Genomic DNA, 18545 nt, shown 5'->3' with positions numbered 1-18545 from the left:
GCCGCGAGGCCCCTACACCGGACCCTTTACAGTGCCTTTGTAAGGCTCTCCCACCCTGCAGCCATAGGTCCTACTGAGTACTCGCAACAGCAGTGAGGTGGCCTGGAAAACCAGCGCGGCCCAATGCTAGGAAAAGCATTGGCAATGGGACTTGCAAGTGTTGGGGTGATTGGCAGGATGGAAGAGCTGGACCTGCAGTCCAGAAGGGGGGTGAGCTGGTGTGGGCACGCGAGGTTGTTCTTGGTAGTTCCATGTTGTTGGCATCCTGTGTGCCCTGAAGCTCTGAGCTAGAAGCAGGCAAGTGTGAGCCAAAGGCAGCAGCCTGCTTCTCGGAACGTGTCAGTGGCTCAGCTCGCTAACGTCCCCCCGGAGTGGCATCAGCTTTCACCCCATCTCACGGTCCCCATCTGGCTTTGAGGGATGCCTCCCCGGAGCAGCCTGCTCTATGCCAGGGCTGTCCATGAAGCAGCGGTATGTCTGTTGTGTCCAGGCCTGTGCAACCCCGGGGATCAGAGAAAAAGCCTGTTGAGAGGCGAATGAGTCTGGGTGGGCAGTGCTCTGCAGTCTTTGGTTGCCGGGGTTCACAAGTGGATCTGTCCTTCAGTGAGTATTAAAGATGGACTTGCTCCTATCACAAAGAAAGCTCTCTCTTCCCGTGAGATGACACAGTTTGTTCAGCTTTCAGTAGAGAGGGAAAGATAAGGGGCCGGGGGTTTCCTTTCTTACTGGAGGGTGGGGGTGCTTAGCTCAGCCACCTTCTCCCGTCCCAGGGAGCTGGCCGCTCTCCTCCTAGGTTAATATACACTGACTGGAGCTAAATGCCTGATGCTTCTGGACAGAGTCCAGCCTCTCAGCCAAGCAGCCGTACTGTGGAGCTGCAGCTGCTGGCATTAAAGGGCTAAGCCCTTTCCAGCCGCTTTGCTTTAATGGGAACTGCCTGCAGCCGCCAGCTGAGCAGAGCTGTCTTAGTCCGATTAGGAGGCGATGACGAATCTGCATCTTTCGCTCAGGAGGCCCGGGAGGACGCCCCGGTGGGCCGAGGAGTGCTGGGCGATCATCTCAGTGCCACACTCCTGCCTTGGCACGGTTTGTGTCTTGTTGGCCACTGTGTAGAAAAGCAGGGTGCTCTTGAGCCGCCTCGCAGGCCCTGAGGGGGGAAGCCCAGTGCTGGGAGCTGGAGCTGCTGGCTACAGATGTGTGCGGCTGAGGACCCGCGGCTGATGGCGTCCGTCCCCCAAGAGGCAAGAGGTGACCAGAAACTCTGGCCTTCTGCTCGACTTTCCATTAAAACCTAAGCTAAAGAGCCAAGCTCTGAAGGAGAAATCATTTCATTGATTGTAAGGTGTGCTTTAAAAATATATTGTTAACATCTCTGAGAGCCAGGGTATCTTAAAATCGATGGCACCTTACAAATATAATGCATGTTTCTCCTTTCGTGGTGTCTAATACAAATAATGGTGCATCTTGCAATCAATAGCATTTGGGCTGAAAATGTTTGCCGGTCACATGAGCCAGGCCATTGGCCGCACCAGCAGTGCCCAACCTGCCACTTGGCCGTGATATGAGCAGTACTGAGACAGGGGCTGCCCCAAGCCTGAGGGAGGCCGAGCCTGGCCCAGCTGTGACCCCGAGTCAGGGAAAAGGCATCGTGCCATCAGGGACACAGTGACACAAGGACAGCCCGTTCTGCCAGCGCAGACATCACAGGTTGGGGTGGGGATGGGCAGTGTTTATTGCAAGCCTTGGACAGTTTTCTAACCAAGCCCAGACTACCACAAGAGGGTCTTGGCTCCCTGCTGGTTCCTTGGACCACCAACAAAAATAAGCCAGTCTCATGGGACAGAATAAAACCGAGGAAACCAATGCCATGAAATGAGTAGATTGAAACAGGGATTTTGTTGAAGATCTTCCTGTTGGGGCAGACAGGTCACCTGATCAAGGAGGGAGATGTTCAGAGCCAGGCTGGAGGGAACACAGTATTGGGGGAGGGACACTCAGCTAAGCATGGCTCAGAGGGCATGAGAGGGTAGCTGGAGCTCGGGGTGCCCTGGAAGCCTCTGCCTGAGCCCAGGAAGCCATCCCCCATCTGGGCTCCACATCAGCCCTGTCCTGCCGGCCCTTATTCCTCGCTCCAGCCCCCTGCCTTTCTGAAATCTTGTCCCCCTTTCCTGATAGTCACTGCCCGTTCCCAGAAACCCCTTCCCTGACCTGCCTGACCTCCGCAGCCTTGGCAGGATGCAGGGGCCTCTCCTGCCACTGTCTCAGGCGTCTCTCGGCTTGCGCTGCCCTCTGCCACAGCTGCCGGAGTGGCACATTTTGGCTGCCTCATCTCACTTTTTTCCTCCTGTCTTCTTTTCTGATATTTCAAGTTAGCGTCCTGGCTAACACCGTGTTGCTCCCTGCCCTCCATCTGTTAGGGATCAAGGTGCTGTCACAAGCCCCATCGATTACTTCCAGGTCACTCGCTCTCATTCCAGGACGCACTGGCCTGGTCCACACTTCCCCTTACGCTCTGGTGGCGGCTCGCTCGTCTACCTGCTTACAACTGCACTCCATTCCCTAGAAGCCTTGCTTCTTTTGACACTTTTGAAGCCCTGAACGACCCTCAGCCTGGTTCTCCCAGCCGTGGTCCCTCCAAGTGCTGCATTCAGGGCCCCCCTGAGGTCTCTTTCTTGTTTGATTCTCTCTGCCTGCAGCACACACACACGTCCAGTCCAGGCTGGGTCTGCAGGTGTAGCAGGGCTTCTAGCTGAGGAAATGGAATCTACTGTGTCAATAACCGACAGACTCGCCACTGTGGGCGGATCTGTACCGGGTGATGGGTGGTGCGGAATACACACGGCATCCCTGTAAAAAGCCCATTTTCCAGATGGGAAGGGCAGGTGTGAAACCCCAAGTCAGTGAGTGTGTTTTTCAACCTCTGCTCTGCCTTAGGTCAGAGTGACCTTCTTAGGCAAGGGAGAGTTGGGATTGTGTTGAAGACTTCTTCCCTCAGCCCAGAGCCGTGGCAGTGTGGTCCCAGAGTCGGTCCCTCCCTCTCACACCTGGAGGTAGCTGGTCAGAGACCAGCAGTGGGGGTGGGAGCCGGGGAGAGGGGGCTTCCTGCCAGCTTAGGGGGGGAGCTGCCGCCTGGGCACCAGTTCCACATCATCTGCTCCTGCTAAGACAATCAGCAACATAAAAGGCTAATTGTATTAATCACCAAGGCACCCGGCCTGGCCCCCTCCCTGTCCGGAGAATTATGAATTGCAATTGCAGATGGCTCCTCTGATTGAAGGCAGTGCTCAGCAGGGAGAAGGGCCAGATCAGATTACACACCATTAATTAAAAACTTCCCCTGGCAAGCCGGAGGAAGGGAGTGCACACCCACAGCCTGCCCGGCTGGGTCCCTGTCCTTCCCCGGGCCCCACCCCCCCGATGGTGATGGCACAGGACTGCGTCCCCGGCCGCATCCATTGAGGTGCCATGTCCCCAAGGGCCAACCCGTCCCTGGCCAGATGGCTGTTGTCCCAGGAAGGGGCTCTGGGCAAGGAGAAGCTGACCTTCGCTTGCTTACTTGGGTTGCAGCCTTCGCTGTTCTACAACATCTAACCCAATTCCTCGTTCTCAGAAAGCTTATCTCGCCCCTCTCCTTCCGAGGGAAAATGGTCCCCCTTCTAGGTGAAGGGGCTGCTCCAGAGAAGTGGGCACACACTCAAATGACTGCCTGGAAGCATGGGCTTCCAGAATTTTCCTCCTGATCAATCACTGCCTCTCCTCCCTCCCCAACCACCCAGCCTCAGTCATTCATCAGACTTTTATTGAGCACCCAGTGTGTGCTTGGTTCTGGGGGTGCAGACAATTTGTCAAGGAGCATAAATGCCGCTGCAGGAGCTCCCCTGGCTCCAGCAGTCTGACTCTGCCTCCTTCCATGGCTGCTGCTTGTCCGGGCCTCCCTGCAAAACTGGGGTGGGGGGGTTGTAAGCTGGGAACTGGGGAAACCTTAAAAGTCTCTGCAGCTGAGCTCGGTGACCTTTAGCAAGTAGTCCATCTCTGTACACACACACACACACGTGCGCATGTGCGCGCACACACACACACACAGACGCCTTGCCACCCCAGCTCACAAAGGGCACAGATAGCTCTGGGCTCTGGGAGGTTGTGAAGACAGATGCTGAGGCCCAGCATGGAGGAGATGTAGGGTGTTGGGTGCTGGCGATATGGCAGAACACCCAGCACAGCTGCTGGGATCCCAGCTCCCCACCCCACCCCACCCTGGCTCAGCTCCTGCACCCGCCACACATTGGGCCTGCTACCTGCACTAAGCCTGGAAGCTCCTTGGAAGCTCGGCAGCTCCTTCCAGCCCAGCCCCTTGGGAGACATGATGGAAAAGGACCTATCTCCTTTATGGAGTTGGCTGCTGCATCTCAGGGTGCCATGGTGATGGGCACCATAGAGATGAGCAGACCTGACTTTTATTGGCTTGGCTCTGCACTTCCTCCCCACCACCCCCGCCCAAACACCCAGGTCAGCCGACCCAGGAAAGGAGGAAGCAAGGTGCTTGAGAAGTAGAGCCCTCCCTCACAGTCATTTATTTCTCCCATCCTCCCTCGTATCCCCACCCCGTAACACTTGTATCAGACCCAGTAATTACAAGAAAATCATCGTCATCATTTATTGGGGTTGTTTTTCTAGCATTTCAGCTTCCACAAGCATTTTTCCTGATCTCTTATTGGTTTCCACAGCAATTCCTAGGAGAGGATGGTGCCCATTTGGCAGCAGAGGAGGCAAGATCCAGATTGGGAGCCCCACCTTGGTGGGCAGGCAGGGGATTAGTTCTGCAGTGTAGTGGCCTTTAAACCTTGGCAGTCCACGTCGGGACTGTCCCTCGGCTCAGGCACCGTGTCTTGGTCTCAGCTTCTGAGTCGTTTCCTCCCCCACCATGTCCCCGTCATCCCGGGGGAAGAGGCAGCAGCCCCACGGTGTCCTGGTCCTGACAACACGGCCGCAAACAGCTCCTCTGTGGCCTGGCTCCCGATGCTCCCCTGTCCAGATGGATTGTAGGAGAGACTCTGGGGCAAGGCCCCCTTCCTGGGACTGAAGCCCTGAGCAGGATGGGGTGCAGGGCGGTGGGGTGGGAGCTTGGGGGAGGGGAACAGATCTTGTAGGGAGCCTGCCTTCTCCCCCAGGGGTTCCTGGGGTGGCTGAGAAGCTGCCCTCCGCCCAGGCCTTCTGATCAGACTCCCAGGCACAGAGGCTGTCCCCCTGCTCTGGCATGAGGGGTAGGGCTGGTGCTGCCTCATTCCACCCGTGCTCCCTTGCAGCCCCCTTCACCCCCAGAGAGAGCTGCAGCCATCCAAGACTGCTGCCCACCTGCCCAGTGCCGACAGGCCCACATTCATGCTGTCTCACACGGCCTCATCTCTGTGTCCCTCGAACCAGCCGGGGCCTCTCTGCCCATGAAGATGGTCAGCCGCTCGGCCAGGGTCTTGGTGTCGGGGAACAGGATGAAGTTGTAGATGAGGGAAGCCAGGAGCGCCCCTGCCAAGGGTCCGACCCAGAAGATCTGAGGAGACACAAGCAAGCACCTCCATCCCCCCGTCCCTGTGAGCTGGCAGGAACACGAGGGCTTCTGGGTCCTGCCCGTTCCTTGGGTGCGGACACCATCTCCCCCAGGAGCTCCCAAATTGTGCACGAAGTGGGACTGTGCCAGCCTCCCCCGCCTGGGCTTTAGCCCTGAGTCGTGGCTATTGCTGTCCCTGCTGCAACGTGTGGCTATTTCTGTGCCTCTTCCTCCATTCAAGCTCAAAAACTGGCCCAGCTGCAGAGAGAGAAGCAGAGAGCAGCCAGGACCAGGTCTGGCCAGACCCTGGGTGGCAGCGAGGCAGCACCAGCTCAGATGCTCCCTCAGGGGGGAACCTCTGCTACGTTCAGGATGCTGTATGGGGTGCTGCTTGTTCCCCCAGCCTCCAAGGGTCCCATCTTTGCTGCTCCTTTTCAGGCCTCGCCTGGCCCCAGGCTGCCAGCGAGCACTCACCCAGTGGACGGAGAACTTCCCCAGGATGATGGCAGGACCAAAGGAGCGAGCTGGGTTCATGGAGCAGCCAGTGAAGTAGAGCTGCAGGGCAGCAGGTGGGGTCAGAGCGAGGGGTGGCAGGCAGGCCAGCCAGGGCACAGCTCTGTCCAGCTCTGAGCCTGTCTCCCGTCTCCCTTCTAGAGGACAGGACACTGCCCCAGCCCTGCCAGTCTCGGAGAGGGTGCATGATATCTCACCCCGATGAGGTGGCCTGCTGCCACTGAGGCTCCGATCACAGCAGCAGGGGACCCCGACGCCTGGCGACTGTCGGTCGAGGCAAACACGCAGAGCACCAGCTGCAGGGTCAGGACCAGCTCCACGGCCACCGCCTGGCCCGTGGAGACGCCGCTGCGCACCTGCAGGGGCGGGGCGTGCACGAGTGGACACGGGCTCGGCCGGGCCTTGTGCGGGGCCGAACCACTCCCTACATCCACCCAGCAGACACCGGCACTGGTGGGAGTGGGCAGAGGAGCCGGGAGGAGGGTTTGAAGCGTTAGCTGAACCTGGGGCGGTGCAGGGAATGGGTGGGGATAATGAAGCCTGCGTGTTGGTGAGGAGCAGACGCTGTGCTTACCGCAAAACCCCAGGGGAAAATGAAGTGTGCACAGGGGTTACAGGAGGTCTGCCTCCACCCGTACCCCAGCCCTCCCTTGGCTATGCTTGCCATTGGCTGCCTGGGCCTGCTCCCTCTGCTCCCATCCCTCACACCACATCCTCATTGCCATCCAACTGCTCTGGGCTGGCTCCCAGCAGGGATGAAGCCTGTGGCTGAATTGTATGGGTCATTCTGGCTCCCTGCACCCCTGCAGTCCCCCAGTCCTGGGCAGGCACCTACCACGTTGATGGACAGAGTCTCCCGGACGTCTCCCGGAGTGACCCTGTAAAGCAGCGCAGCCCCTGCAGTGGCCCCTGCCAGCTGAGCCACCACATAAGCCATGGCACGGGGCAGGGAGATGTGCGAGCCCACCAGGAAGGCCAGTGTCACGGCGGGGTTGGCGTGGGCACCGCTGGTCTTCCACGTGACCTGCACCACCATGGCTGTGGCCAGGTTGAAGGTGATGGCAATCTGTAGCACGGAGGGCAGCGCAGAGGGCCAGCGCATGGCTGCACCCACGCCAAAGAACACATACAGCCCCGTGGCCAGGAACTCAGCAAACAGCGCCCGGCTGGCGGCTGTGCGGAACACGCTGGCCAGCCTCAGGGCCGGTCCACATGCCCCCAGCTCCATGCCTCAGCCGTGGCACTCCCACTTCCTCTCCTCACGGGTCCCCTCTGACTCTGCCTGCCTCTAGTTTTGCTCACTGCCTGCTTGCCGCTCCCCAGCACCTGCCACTGTTCTCTGGAAGGTCCTGGACCCATGGGGGCACAGGTTATGTATGCCTGGGTGGGTGGTGTCAGGTGTCTGCTCCTCCCTGGGCTCCGCTTGGAGGGATGGGGGCCAGGGTGGGGGGTGGAATGAAGGGCACACCGCTGGGCGCCCAGCTGGAACCATCCAGGAAGTTTTTCAGGCCTGGCTGAGCCCGGCTCGTGCCACAGGTCGACGGCCTGCCTGAGACCTGCAGGCCAGTGCAGGGGCGCTCAACTGATTCCTCCCCCTGGTCCCAAGGGCTCGTGTCCGAGCCCCCACCTGACCTCCAGGCTGTGCCTGCCTCACCCCAGCTGTGGAGGCTTTGGGCCGTGGGCCTGGGCAGCATGCAGGCAGAACCTCCAGGGGCCTTTGTTTCTGCCCCTTTCTGCCCTTTCTGTGGGGGACTGGGAGTGGCTTGCCCGCCTGCGCAGCCGTGCGTGGCTCAGCCACGTGCCCAGCGCCCTCCTCTACCCCAGCAGAGAGAAGACCGCAGGGCTGTAGGAACAGCCACCTCTGGGGGCTGACCTCGCCTCACCCATGCCCGCCCGCCCATGGCTGTGCCCGGCTTTGTCCTGAGGTTCCACACAGTCTCAAATGGGGTGCTTCTCTCTGCCCTCACCCTCTGCACTCCTGTCCTGCCCTCCCACCCAGCAGGTGGCATGGGAAGCTTTCGGGACCCTGTGCACCCTCTTCTCATCACCCCTGCCACCCTGCAGCCTTGTACCAGCCTCTCCTCTCCCTTGCTCCGCTCCAATCAATTCTCCACGCTGCAGCCCAAGTAATCTGTCTAAAATGCAAATCTGATCCTGCTGCTCCCTGGCTAAAATCCCTTCAAAGCCTCCATCCCTCTGGAAGCGCAGGCCGGGCTTACAAGGCCTTCTGGGGGATCCTTCGCCCCCCCCCCCCCGCTCTCCCTTCCCTTCTGGTCTTCCCAGTGAACACCAGCAGGGGTCTCCCCTCTTCTTGGACCTCGTCTACTCCAGCCTAGGGCTCTGCTTTCCTGACAAAGGACTCCCATTTGGGGCACTGCAGCCACCATGGAGGATTGCCCCCGTGATCATGTGTCCCTGGCATCTCTGTGCAGCCTCACACAGGGCCTGGCCACAATGAACGCTCGGCAAGCGTGAGCTGAATGAAGTGGTGTGACTCCGGAAGGAGAGTGTTGGCTTCTTAAGTGTGATCCTCTTATTTTCTTCAATTCTTTGCTAGAGATGCAGAGAGCGCTTACTCAAATACCCACACCTGCTGGGGCTCAACTGGCCAAGCCAGGAGCCAGGAGCCAGGAGCTCCATCCGGGTCTCCCATGGAGCCATCACTGGCCACCTTGCAGGTTCTGCGTTATCAGGAAGCTGTAGTCAGGGGCCAGTGTGGCCATCAGGCCTGGGGGGGGGGTCTGCCATGGGATGCCAGCATCTTGTTTGGATTCGGAATACCTGGCCCTCACCCTGACTCTGCCATGCTCCCGCCGGGGCCCGAGCCCTCTGAGCCCTTCAAAGGAGACACCCAACAGGTGCTCTGTTTGTGCCCTATCCAGGGTGAGGCCAGCCTTTTGCCCACCCTCCTGAGTTCCTCCGGCTGTCCTGGCTCCACTGCACCTTGCTCAGAGACCCCATGGGCTTCCCCTGGCAAGTGTGCCCGACAGAATCACACCTCCCCGGCCAGCCTGGATCTGCATGGCCTCATCAGGGGAGCAGCTCTGCTCAGCGACCCTTGCACCATCCCCAGCTGGTTCCCTATCCTTTTTCCCTCCTTCCCACCCCTCAAGGGTGCTGTTTGCTTTAGTAACCGAGAGGTCCTTGGGCTCCCCTGACCACATGGATAGCTTGGCAACCAGGCCTTCCTTCCCAGCCACAAACCCATCCACAGTCCAGGGTCTGAGCCACTGTGCTGAGGTCTGGCCCTTCCTCCTGCTCTGCCCTCTGGGCCCCGTCTCATCATGGCACCTGTGGCAGGCATGGCCATCTCCTGCCCCTTCCATCTCCCTGACCTCTGCCACTGCTCCGCCACTCGCTGTAACCTGGACAAGTGCTTGCACACTTCCCTTGAGTGTGTGTGTGGCAGCCTGTCCCGTGCCTGTGACCACCTCTGGTGGCTTTGCACAAACAGTGGGCACTCGGCACTACCTCTGACCGGTTAACCACGCCTCTGTGCAACAACCGTCAGCGGCTCCCTGCTGGTTGGGGGACAAGCCTGGATTTACCCCCCTACCCAGCCAGTCCCTTTGGCTCCAGGCAGGCCAGCCAATGGACAGTGCCCTGCAAAAGTGCTTTAGGCCTCTGCATGCTGAGTTTTGAATGTCTTAAGATGTCTCAATTGCAACACCTCTGTGAAGCCCCTCCATACCGGGCTGTGGGCCTAGGCTGGCAGAGGCAGGGAAATTCCTGATCTACATGCTCCAGGCCCTGAGTGTCCAGTACACCGGCAGCCCTGGTCCCCAACTCACCTGCTCGGGCCCCACCTGGCCTGGGACAAGGTCCTTCAAGCCCTCGGGCCGGGCTCCAACCCTGGCTCACCCACCCTGGTCAACCCCAGGCTCTGGCACTGGGAGTGGAATTCACAGAGCTTTTCCAGGCCCCACACACGCTGCCCTCGACCCACTGACCACCTTGGGCCCTGGGAGCGGAACTTGGCAGGAGGTCCACAGGTGACTGGAAGGTGGCATTAATCTCAAAGCAGGCAAAGACGGGAAGGTCAGCCGTGCCCACCCGCACTGGTTACTGAGTGCAGCCCTGACAGATCTGCCCCCCAGCGCCCCTGCCTGTGCCTCCTCCCTCTCTCCATTACTGCTCCACTTCTGCTGTCTGCCGGGTAGAAGTTAACACCCTTGGGAACAGGTGGACAGAAAGGTGGGGGGGCGCCTGTAGGGCTCTGCCTTTAGATGCAGCCGAGGGTCAGCCAAGGGGGCTGTCCTGCGTGCTTCTGAGCACCGCAGGTGGGCATCCCTGAAGGTTGTTGCATGGCTCCGAGCCCCGCACACGAGCAGGATCGACACGCGCCGCTGTGCACGCGTCTCCGCACTCGGAGCCCAGACACGAAGGCCGCGGTGCCTCCTGCTGGCCACCCAGCGCAGCGGCGTGTCCGCCCGCATCCCAGGCAGCGCCGTGAGCTAAGAGGTCACCTGCGGGAGGCAGGATGTGTCCCCCGGCAGCCCACTGCTCGCCCCGGTGCATTCCCTGGGTCCTGACAGAGGCAGGGACAGGCTCCCCACGTCGCAGACCTTACTGTACCTGGGTCTCACTCAGGCTGAGAGGGAAGGGCTCGCCCACCTCCACCCCCAGGGGCGCGCTGTCCACTGCCGGCCCCAGGCACCCGAACCCGAGGTGCTGCGTGTGTCGGCGCGCACCCGGAGCCGCCGCGGTGTGCATTCGGTGGACGAGGGCCCCCTCTGCTGGCCAGTGCTGGCCCTGGCAGCCGGCGCCCCATCGGTGGGCACCGCGGGGCAGGCTCTCCCATCACTCAGGGTAAAGAGGGAACTTGGAGGAAGGCTGACTCTCTGCCCCTGGCACCCGCGGCTCTGCCCCTGACCCTGCCACCACTCAAGTGCGGACCGGCGGCGGCAAGAGCCAGGAGCTCAGCTTCGAGCGCTGGAAAGGTCTCTCGGCAGGTGCCTGTGCGCGCACCAGCTCTCAGCTCCTACCCCTGCCATCCTTATCTTCTCTCCAAAACCCATGACGGGAGTGAAAGTCCTTTCATTAGACAGGGAGGTCATGAAAGCTCAGCGCTCCTGTTGCTCAAAGCTGCACGGAAAGCTTTCAATTTGGGTGGATAGAGAGCCAGATCAGTGCGGTTAAGCGTCGGATGGCCACGTGGGAAGCCTGGCCTAGCTAGGCCATTGCAGTCATCTGAAGAGTGAACCAACAGATGGAAGATCTGTTACTCAGCTACCTTTCAAAAAAAAAAATTAGTCTTCAGAAACCAAGACTTGAACGTGGGCTGTGGACTCCACGGGGCCTCCTTAACCAGGCCGCGGGGGCTGTGTGCTGAGCGACACAGGAGTGACACTTCTGCCCTTTGTCTTGCTGGCAGGTGGCCATGCTCTCATGTCCCCCGCTGCTCCAAGGGTCATCCTGGAAGGGCATTCTCTACCTCCACCTTGCAGACCAGGAGGTGCACGCAGGGTAAGAACAAGGGCAGGCAGGACAGGGGGGCCCAGTATAGGCTGCGAGGGGGCTGGGGGCCACGCTCTGTGCAGGAAGCTCACAGCTGGGGCCACTGCCTCCTGGAGGTGCAGACAGGTGAGCCCAGGACTTGGCCATTGCTCCGTTGCTAAGTGACAGCAACTGGCCGGTCACCCCCTTGGCATCTCGAGGGGCTCCTCCACCCTGCTGGCACACCCTGGTCTTGACAGAACTGAGTGGGTGTGTGACTCAGGGAAGCCCCCTCCTGCTCCCTGCTCACTCGGGGTGCCAGTTCCACTTCTGTATTTGGTCTTCTCTGGCCTTTCTCTCCCCTCCCCTCTTTCTGCCTCAGCTTCCCCTTCTTTCTGCACCAGAGTTTGTCTGGGGGGGGGGGGTGGTCTCTTGTGTCCTGGGAGAAACCATGGTTGGAGAGGCCCTAGTGGAGGCACAGCATGAAGTCAGTGGTTTATTGGGAAGCCCCCAACCCAAACCCCAACACCCCCTCCCCTCGCACCCCTGACCAGAAATAAATAAGGTGGCACCAGTCCTCCCAGGCATCTCCAGGAGGGAGGGTCTGCCCTGGCCATTTGGGGGCTGCCTCTGGCTCCAGGTGGGGGCTGGGTGGGGGGAACGCAGCCTGCAGCCCATTGCTTCCAGGCCTGGCCTCTGTGAGCTTGGCACCTCGTGTCAGCACAGTGCGCCCTGTCCCCGAGAGACCCCGTCCCTCTAAGCTCCCAGCCCCCAGCCCCAGCCCCTAGAGCCCTGTCCACAGGTTCCTGTTGCGCAGCCCGGAGGACCAGCAGTGGGAGACGGAGACCTCTGCTCTGCCGTTTCCCCCATGTGCCTGGGGAGGAGGGGCCGCCCCCTGCCCGATGCCGGTCAGCGGCTGGTCAGCTCCAAGGTTTTCTCCCGATGGTCCTCCCAGTCCTCCTCGGGCTCGTACGTGCCCTTGACCACGGCCACACGCTCGCTGAGGCTCAAGGAGGTGGGGAACAGCAGGTAGAAGTAGAGGATGGCGGCCAGGACGGCCCCCACAATGGGGCCCACCCAGAAGACCTGTGGAGATGCGGGGTGACGGTGAGGGGCCACGGCATGGCAAGCTGCTGGCCACTCCCCACCAGGCCCTCAGAGAGGACAGACACGTCCCTCGGGAGATATCAGTGAGCACACAGAGGGCATGGATGACACACAGGTGCTCAGAGAGACAGAACACTGGACAGAGAGGGGGTGGCCAGAGTGCTCACGGAGGGACGGACCACAGGGCCCGCTGCACTCACCCAGTGAGAGGGGCTGAAGCGCTTCATGACCACGGCAGGCCCGAAGGAGCGGGCTGGGTTCATGGAGCAGCCGGTGAAGTAGATCTGGATGGGGGAGGTGGCGGTGAGTGGGTGCCAACGCCCTCCCTCCCAGCAGACCCCCCCGCTTCTCGCAGGGTCCCCGGGGGTCAGCTCCGTACCAAACCCAAGTTTCTGAGTCACAGCCTAGCCACCAACTTCTCCTTCCCCCGCCCTCAAGCTGTCCTCCCCTCTCTGTCCTCAGCTGTGGCTTGACCCTTGGCCCACTCCACCTCCCATTTAGTCCCCCTGTTGGTGCAGGCAAGGACTTGGGGGGTGCAGCTGGCAGAATCCAGTCACCCCAGATTTAGACCCTCAGCTGTGGGCCCACTGCCTACGGATCTGCCCGAAGCCACTCACCCCCACCAGGTGGCCCAGTGTGACAGACAGGCCGATGGACAGGGCCGGGGAGCCCACCGGGCTGGTGCGGCGAGAGTCGGTGGAGGCGAAGACGCAGAGCGCCAGCTGGAATGTCAGGATGAGCTCCACCACCACTGCCTGGCCGGGGGTCGTATTGTTGTTGAGCTGCAGGCAGAGAGCCAGTTAGGGCCTCATCTCCCCGGGGCGCCCCGTGCCTCAGGGCCACGGCTTGGCAAGCGGGGTGATTGGCTTCTAGGGGCACCTGGAGAGAGCCAAGTCCTGCGCATGGCACCTGGGAAGGCCACTGCTGGAGACAGGAGGTGCTTCGCAGTTTGCACAAGCCCCAAGCTCCTGGATACAGTCCCATCAGCGAGCTCTGCCCAGGCCCCAACCCCCACAAGCTGGCATTCACCCTCCCTCCTGTGGGCAGCTGCCCAGTTTGTCTGCTGCAAACTGCCCCCGGCCTCCTGCCTGTGCCTGACCCGCTGCCGGTGCCAACCTCAAACCCGTCTCTCCAGTGCGGCTGACTCACGGCTTGACAATGGTCACCGAAGTCCTCCTCTGTGTTTGATTAGTGAACCCAGTTTGCATGGGATGGTGGGGGGGTTGGCAGGGAGGGTGATGGAATCCAGGACTGTGGGGTGAGGGGGCCGGGGAAGGGGGAGCCACAGAGGCCGCAGCAGGGGCTCCCAGCGGATTCCCCACGATGCCTGCTGTGGCAGCTGGGTGACCATCCCCAGGCAAGGAACAAGGCACAAAGTTGCCAGGGTGCAAATTGCATCCCAGTGCTTGGGATATCTGATTAGATGGCAGCAGGAGGGAGTGGGCAGGACTGGGGGCCCGAGGGGCAGCAGAACGCCAGGGTGGGGCAGGAACAAAGACCGAGATGGAGAGGGGAGTTACGGCAGGCAGCTGGAGAGACCCCAGGACTGGGTGGGCAAGAAGGGCTGAGGCAGCAGGGGTGGACCCTGGCACATCTGAAAGGTGCCTTGCCAGCCTTACTCAGGGGGTCCTGCTGGCAGGACTGAGCGCCCACAGGGGGATCTCCCTGTTCCAACTGTTGTTCCATTTTCCAAATGGGGGATGTGGAGGCTTGGTCCCGAGCTGCCCCCCCCCCCCGCCCCCGGGGACCCCGTGCACTCACCGCATTGACGGCAAGGTTGCCCCTGGCGTTGAGCGGTGCCAGTCCATAGAGGATGCCCGCACCCGCGATGGCGCCCACCAGCTGCGCCGCCACGTAAAAGACGGCCCGTAGCAGCGAGATCTGGTTGCCCACGAGCAGGGCCAGGGTGATGGCCGGGTTGATGTGGCCACCGCTCACCGGTCCCAGGGCCTGAGCCAAGGTGCCAATGGCCAGGCCGAAGGCCATGGCGATCTGTAGGATGGAGGGCAGCGCCGACGGCCACTTGAGCGCAGAGCCCAGCCCAAAGAAGACAAAGATGAGGGTGGCCAGGAACTCGGCGAACACGGCCTTGAGGAAGGCCACGGAGCACACCTCTTTCTTCATGGTGGCCGCGGGCGGCCGGCGGCAGCGGCGGAGGCGGCGGCGGCGCGGGGTGGTGGCCGTCGGGGCGGCGGGGGGCTGCGGCGGGCGCTCTGCGGCGCCCTCTCCGCGGCTGGCGGCCTGGCGCGGGCCGGCCGGGGGCGCGATATATACGGGGCGGGCGGCCAGCAGCGCGGCCGCGGGGGGGCAGGAGGCGGCCCCGGCGCCCGGGGGCCAGCGCGGCGCACAGGGACGCGGCGCACACGGACGCGCCGCCGCGGGCTGGCCGCCGCCCCCTGCCCCGCGCGCACCCCCGCCGGGGCCGCGGGCCACCCCCCCGGGCCACGTGACCCAGGCGGCGGTGTAGACGGGCCCCGCGGCCGGGGTCCCGCGCATGGCGCGCCAGGGGACACCTGCCGTGCCGTCTTCCGCGGGGCACCGGGCGCCGTCTAGAGCGCTGTGGCCGGAGTCCTCCGGGCGGCTACCTCGGTTGCGCCTGTTCCTCGGCTCGTGGTCTTCGCCTTTTCTTCTCTTGGCGCTCGCGCTCCAGCTCCTCCTTTTCCTCCTGCGACCCGAGCATCCTGACCTGGCCTCACCCGCCTCCCCGGCTGGGTGATGCGGCTCCCGCAGGCCCCGCGCCACTTAGCTCACCGGCGGCCGGCGGCGGGGGCGGCGGGGCGGACCAGTCGTCGTGGGCCCGGCCCCGCGCGGCGCGGCGCGCAGGGCGCGGAGACGCGCCTGGCTGGGCGCTGAGCAATGCTCGACGCCCCGGGAGGTGGCCGGGCGAGGCGACGTTCTCGAAGGAACGGGCTCGGGACCAGCCTCGGCTGCTGCGGGCATCCCGGGGCCATCTGGCCCCAACAGGGAGCTCCCTGCGGGCGGTTGCTGGGAGCTGGTGACCAAGAGTCTCCGGTGTCCACAGGACTGGCAGGGGTGGGGGGAGGGACAGGCCGGGGCCGGGAACAGACGGGGGACCCTGGAGTGGCAGCGAGGTGCGAGGTGCGGGGAGGGCGGAAGCCCCGGCCTTGGTCTGTGCGGGGGGGGGGGGGCCCTGACACCCCCTACTCTGAATCTCAGGTTTCTTTGGCCTCACTGAGGCCTGGATTTCCTCCCTGCCTCTGGGCCCAGCCTCTTCTCCTTCCCTCCTGTGTTCGTCTTCCTCATCGCTCATGGCACCTGTGTGTCTCTGTGGAATCCCTCTGCCTCCTTGGTCCTCTTATCTCCCTTGCTCCCCCTTCCTTAGCTGCTGCAGTTTGTCCCCCTGGCTTCTCTCCCCCTCCTCGCTGTTTGTCTGTATCTCATCTTACACACTTGACTCCCTTGCATGGGGTCTTTTCCAGGCCCCCAGCCCATGGGCAGACACTGTCTCCCAGGTCCCAAGCCCTGACCCCCCCTGACCTCCTCCCTCAGGGCTCCCAGCAGCTCCAGGCCTGGCATGTGGGGAATGGGGCTGGAGGGCCCTCCAGGGCTTGCTCGCTGGAAGGGGCTGAATTCTGGGAGAGCCACTGCAGCCACCCTTGCCCCAGTGATGCTCAGACGGTGCTTGGCCCTGAAGAACTCAGCCAGGTCGCGTTCTGGTGCCTGTGGAGACCATGACTTGAGAAAGCCCCAGAGGGTGCAACACAAGCTCCTGCCCTGTTCAGGCAGAGGCCGAGGGGAGGCGCCTGAAGGAAAGCCGGCTCAGGGCTCAACTCCGTGGCAGCCAAGTGGCCAAAGAAAACAGGAGCCAAAGAAACCCCACCATTGTTCCCCGCTTTGCTCTGGTATTCCCTGCCTGCTGGCTACTCCCCCATGTCTCTCTACCTAAGGCAAGCAGTGGGCTGGCCTTTCTTCCTGCTTGTCCAGGGCCCTAGTCCCAGCAGAAAACTGGCTGGACAAAGGATTTTCTCCTGTGGCGCTTGTGGCCCAAGCTGAATGATGACATTGATGGGCCTTGGGGACAGGCTTCCACGCAGAAGAAATTGCCTTTGGTCTGCCTTCTTGCACTGTCTTTCTTCATCCTCTTGCCCCATCATTTAGAGTAGCAAGGATCCAGGGGTACTCACAGTGGGCAGGGCCACTGGGGCAGCTCCTGCCTGCCAGTGTGTTCTTTGCAGCTTGCCATTTTGTAATTCAGAATATGCTCTCCAAAACCATCACATGCAATGAGCCTCCACTGTGTGACTTCATCATGGCAAGGTCCCTTCCAAGAGGCAGCCTCAGCACTTGCTTGCCCAGAGAACCACGTGCTGCTACTCCAACTAGGGCGCTGGGAGGGAGTCTGGGAAGACCAGAGAATAAACCCCCATGGATCAAGATTACCGCAAGGGGTAGCTGAGTCTGCTCCCCAGATTGCACTCTTGCAGCTCTCCAACCACAGCGGGCAGCGCTGGAGCTCGTGTCCTGGGACTGTGTGTGCCTGGCAGCAGCAGGGGAATGCGCACCTGCAGCTGTCTTCCCTTCCTCCCTGGGTCCTGGAATTTGCCGGGAGAAGTTGAGTACTGAGGGGTAGATGTGGCAGGAAACTCAGCTGGCTTCCTGGGTCGTACTGACCATTTCCAGGCGGGGGGTGGGGGGCGGGGGAAGAAATGACATGTGCTAGCAAAGGAGCATTTATTGAGTGCTTGCTACACAGAGCACTGGTAGGAAAGACCCAGGAGGTTAGGTCACCCGAGAACCGGACGTTGCCCTGCTCCCAAAGGGCTTACAGTCTAGCTGGGGGCATAGCATATGTATATACACAACATCACAGTTTAAATTCACGAAGCAACATCTGCAGGTGCAAAGTCTTGTAGTTCAAAGTGGGCCCGTGGAGGTGGGTGCTGCTGGGACCCTGGGGTCAGCCGCCTCCTTCTCTCAGCTCAGCGCCTCCTGTGTCCCTGGCTTGGGGACCTGACACCCTGTCCACCTGCCTCCGCCCTGCCCTGCCCTGCCCCTGCCTGCTCTGGGGTGTGTCTGGCCTCCACCTTCCTCCATACTGAGTGCCCTTCAAGAGCTGAAACCAGCTCTGGGTTTTGATTTATTTATTTTGGTCGTGTTCTCGCTACTCTGCCACCACCCTCTCCAAGGTCCCGTGTCCCCCACAAGACATGGGCTGGGCTGAACAAGCCCAGCTTGTGTTCTGTTTCTGCCTGGGGCTCCCAGGAAGTGCCTAGGTCTTACCTCAGCTGATTTAGTGCACGAGACTACACTAGGCTTTAGTGTAAGGAGACCTGAGTTACAGCCTTGGCCGCATTCTGCACCTGCTGCCTTCAGACCTGTGTCTCGGTCTGCTTTCTGACCGTCAAATATGAAGAACAATATTTGTTTTGCCTTCCTTCCTTTCAAAAGGAGGAAAAGTTATCACAGGGTATGATAAGGGAGCCTTGGAAATACTCAAACCCTTGTGTGCAGTTTTCCCAGAATTATATGACGTAACGCAGGTAGCCTTGGAAATACTCAAACCCTTGTGCGCAGTTTTCCCAGAATTATATGACCTGATGCAGGTAAGGCACCTGGTGAGGTTTACTGCTCCCCTCCCCGCACCCCCGTTTCCCTCCATTCCCAGCATTTGGAATTCTCCTTTGACCTCAACCTGGGCCAAGGTTGGAAGTGGTGAGGAGGTACAGCCCGGGAGTAGAGCAGAAGTAGAAACAAATTCTTGGTGCGTTTCAGAGAGTTTGGTGAGGGCAAGGGGTGGCCATGAGGGGCTGGGCTCACGTGGGAGGACAGTCCCAGAGGTCACACCTGTCCTGCAGAGGTGAGGCCGGGTGGCCGTCGCTAGCTATCGGGGTGGGAGGTTGGGAGAGGCCTCTGTATGGCGCATGCCAGACCCCCGAGAAAACTTGTTAAGGAAAACAGGAGAAAGCGTGGGCGAGGGGATGTGCTA

General features: G+C 61.2%; 2 protein-coding genes across 2 annotated transcripts; both read right to left on the bottom strand.

Moving 5' to 3' along the window:
• Positions 1-974: 974 nt before the first annotated feature.
• Positions 975-7283, bottom strand: AQP6 (aquaporin 6). Its single transcript, XM_040977709.1, has 5 exons — positions 6891-7283; positions 6253-6411; positions 6017-6097; positions 5419-5545; positions 975-1147 (listed from the first exon to the last, which is right to left on the bottom strand). The coding sequence occupies exons 1-5, from the start codon at positions 7281-7283 to the stop codon at positions 975-977; spliced, it is 933 nt and encodes a 310-aa protein (XP_040833643.1).
• A 4746-nt stretch (positions 7284-12029) lies between these two features.
• AQP5 (aquaporin 5) lies at positions 12030-14756 on the bottom strand. Its single transcript, XM_040988633.1, has 4 exons — positions 14360-14756; positions 13216-13380; positions 12799-12882; positions 12030-12577 (listed from the first exon to the last, which is right to left on the bottom strand). Exons 1-4 carry the CDS (start codon positions 14720-14722, stop codon positions 12401-12403), a joined length of 789 nt encoding a protein of 262 aa, XP_040844567.1. The 5' UTR covers positions 14723-14756; the 3' UTR covers positions 12030-12400.
• Between the last annotated feature and the right edge of the window lie 3789 nt (positions 14757-18545).

The sequence above is a fragment of the Ochotona curzoniae genome, unplaced genomic scaffold (genome assembly GCF_017591425.1).
Source record: "Ochotona curzoniae isolate NIBS_2020 unplaced genomic scaffold, NIBS_Ocur_1.0 contig_1014, whole genome shotgun sequence".
NCBI classification, from domain to species: Eukaryota; Metazoa; Chordata; class Mammalia; order Lagomorpha; family Ochotonidae; genus Ochotona; species Ochotona curzoniae.
The sequence above is the reverse complement of the archived record's forward strand: the minus strand, read 5'-3'. Positions and strand labels throughout refer to the sequence as shown.

What these genes read in the sequence shown, in the direction of transcription:
- AQP6 (XM_040977709.1), bottom strand. Translation starts at nt 7,283, where the DNA reads ATGGAGCTGGGGGCATGTGGACCGGCCCTGAGGCTGGCCAGCGTGTTC. An exon ending in AGACTCTGTCCATCAACGTG is followed by an intron (nt 6,412 to 6,890) that starts GTAGGTGCCTGC and finishes CCGCCCCTGCAG; the next exon opens with GTGCGCAGCGGCGTCTCCAC. An exon ending in GGGCAGAGAGGCCCCGGCTG is followed by an intron (nt 1,148 to 5,418) that starts GTTCGAGGGACA and finishes TTCCCCCCTCAG; the next exon opens with GGCCTGCGAGGCGGCTCAAG.
- AQP5 (XM_040988633.1), bottom strand. Translation starts at nt 14,722, where the DNA reads ATGAAGAAAGAGGTGTGCTCCGTGGCCTTCCTCAAGGCCGTGTTCGCC. An exon ending in CACTGGGCCACCTGGTGGGG is followed by an intron (nt 12,883 to 13,215) that starts GTGAGTGGCTTC and finishes TCCCCCATCCAG; the next exon opens with ATCTACTTCACCGGCTGCTC. An exon ending in GCTTCAGCCCCTCTCACTGG is followed by an intron (nt 12,578 to 12,798) that starts GTGAGTGCAGCG and finishes GCATCTCCACAG; the next exon opens with GTCTTCTGGGTGGGCCCCAT.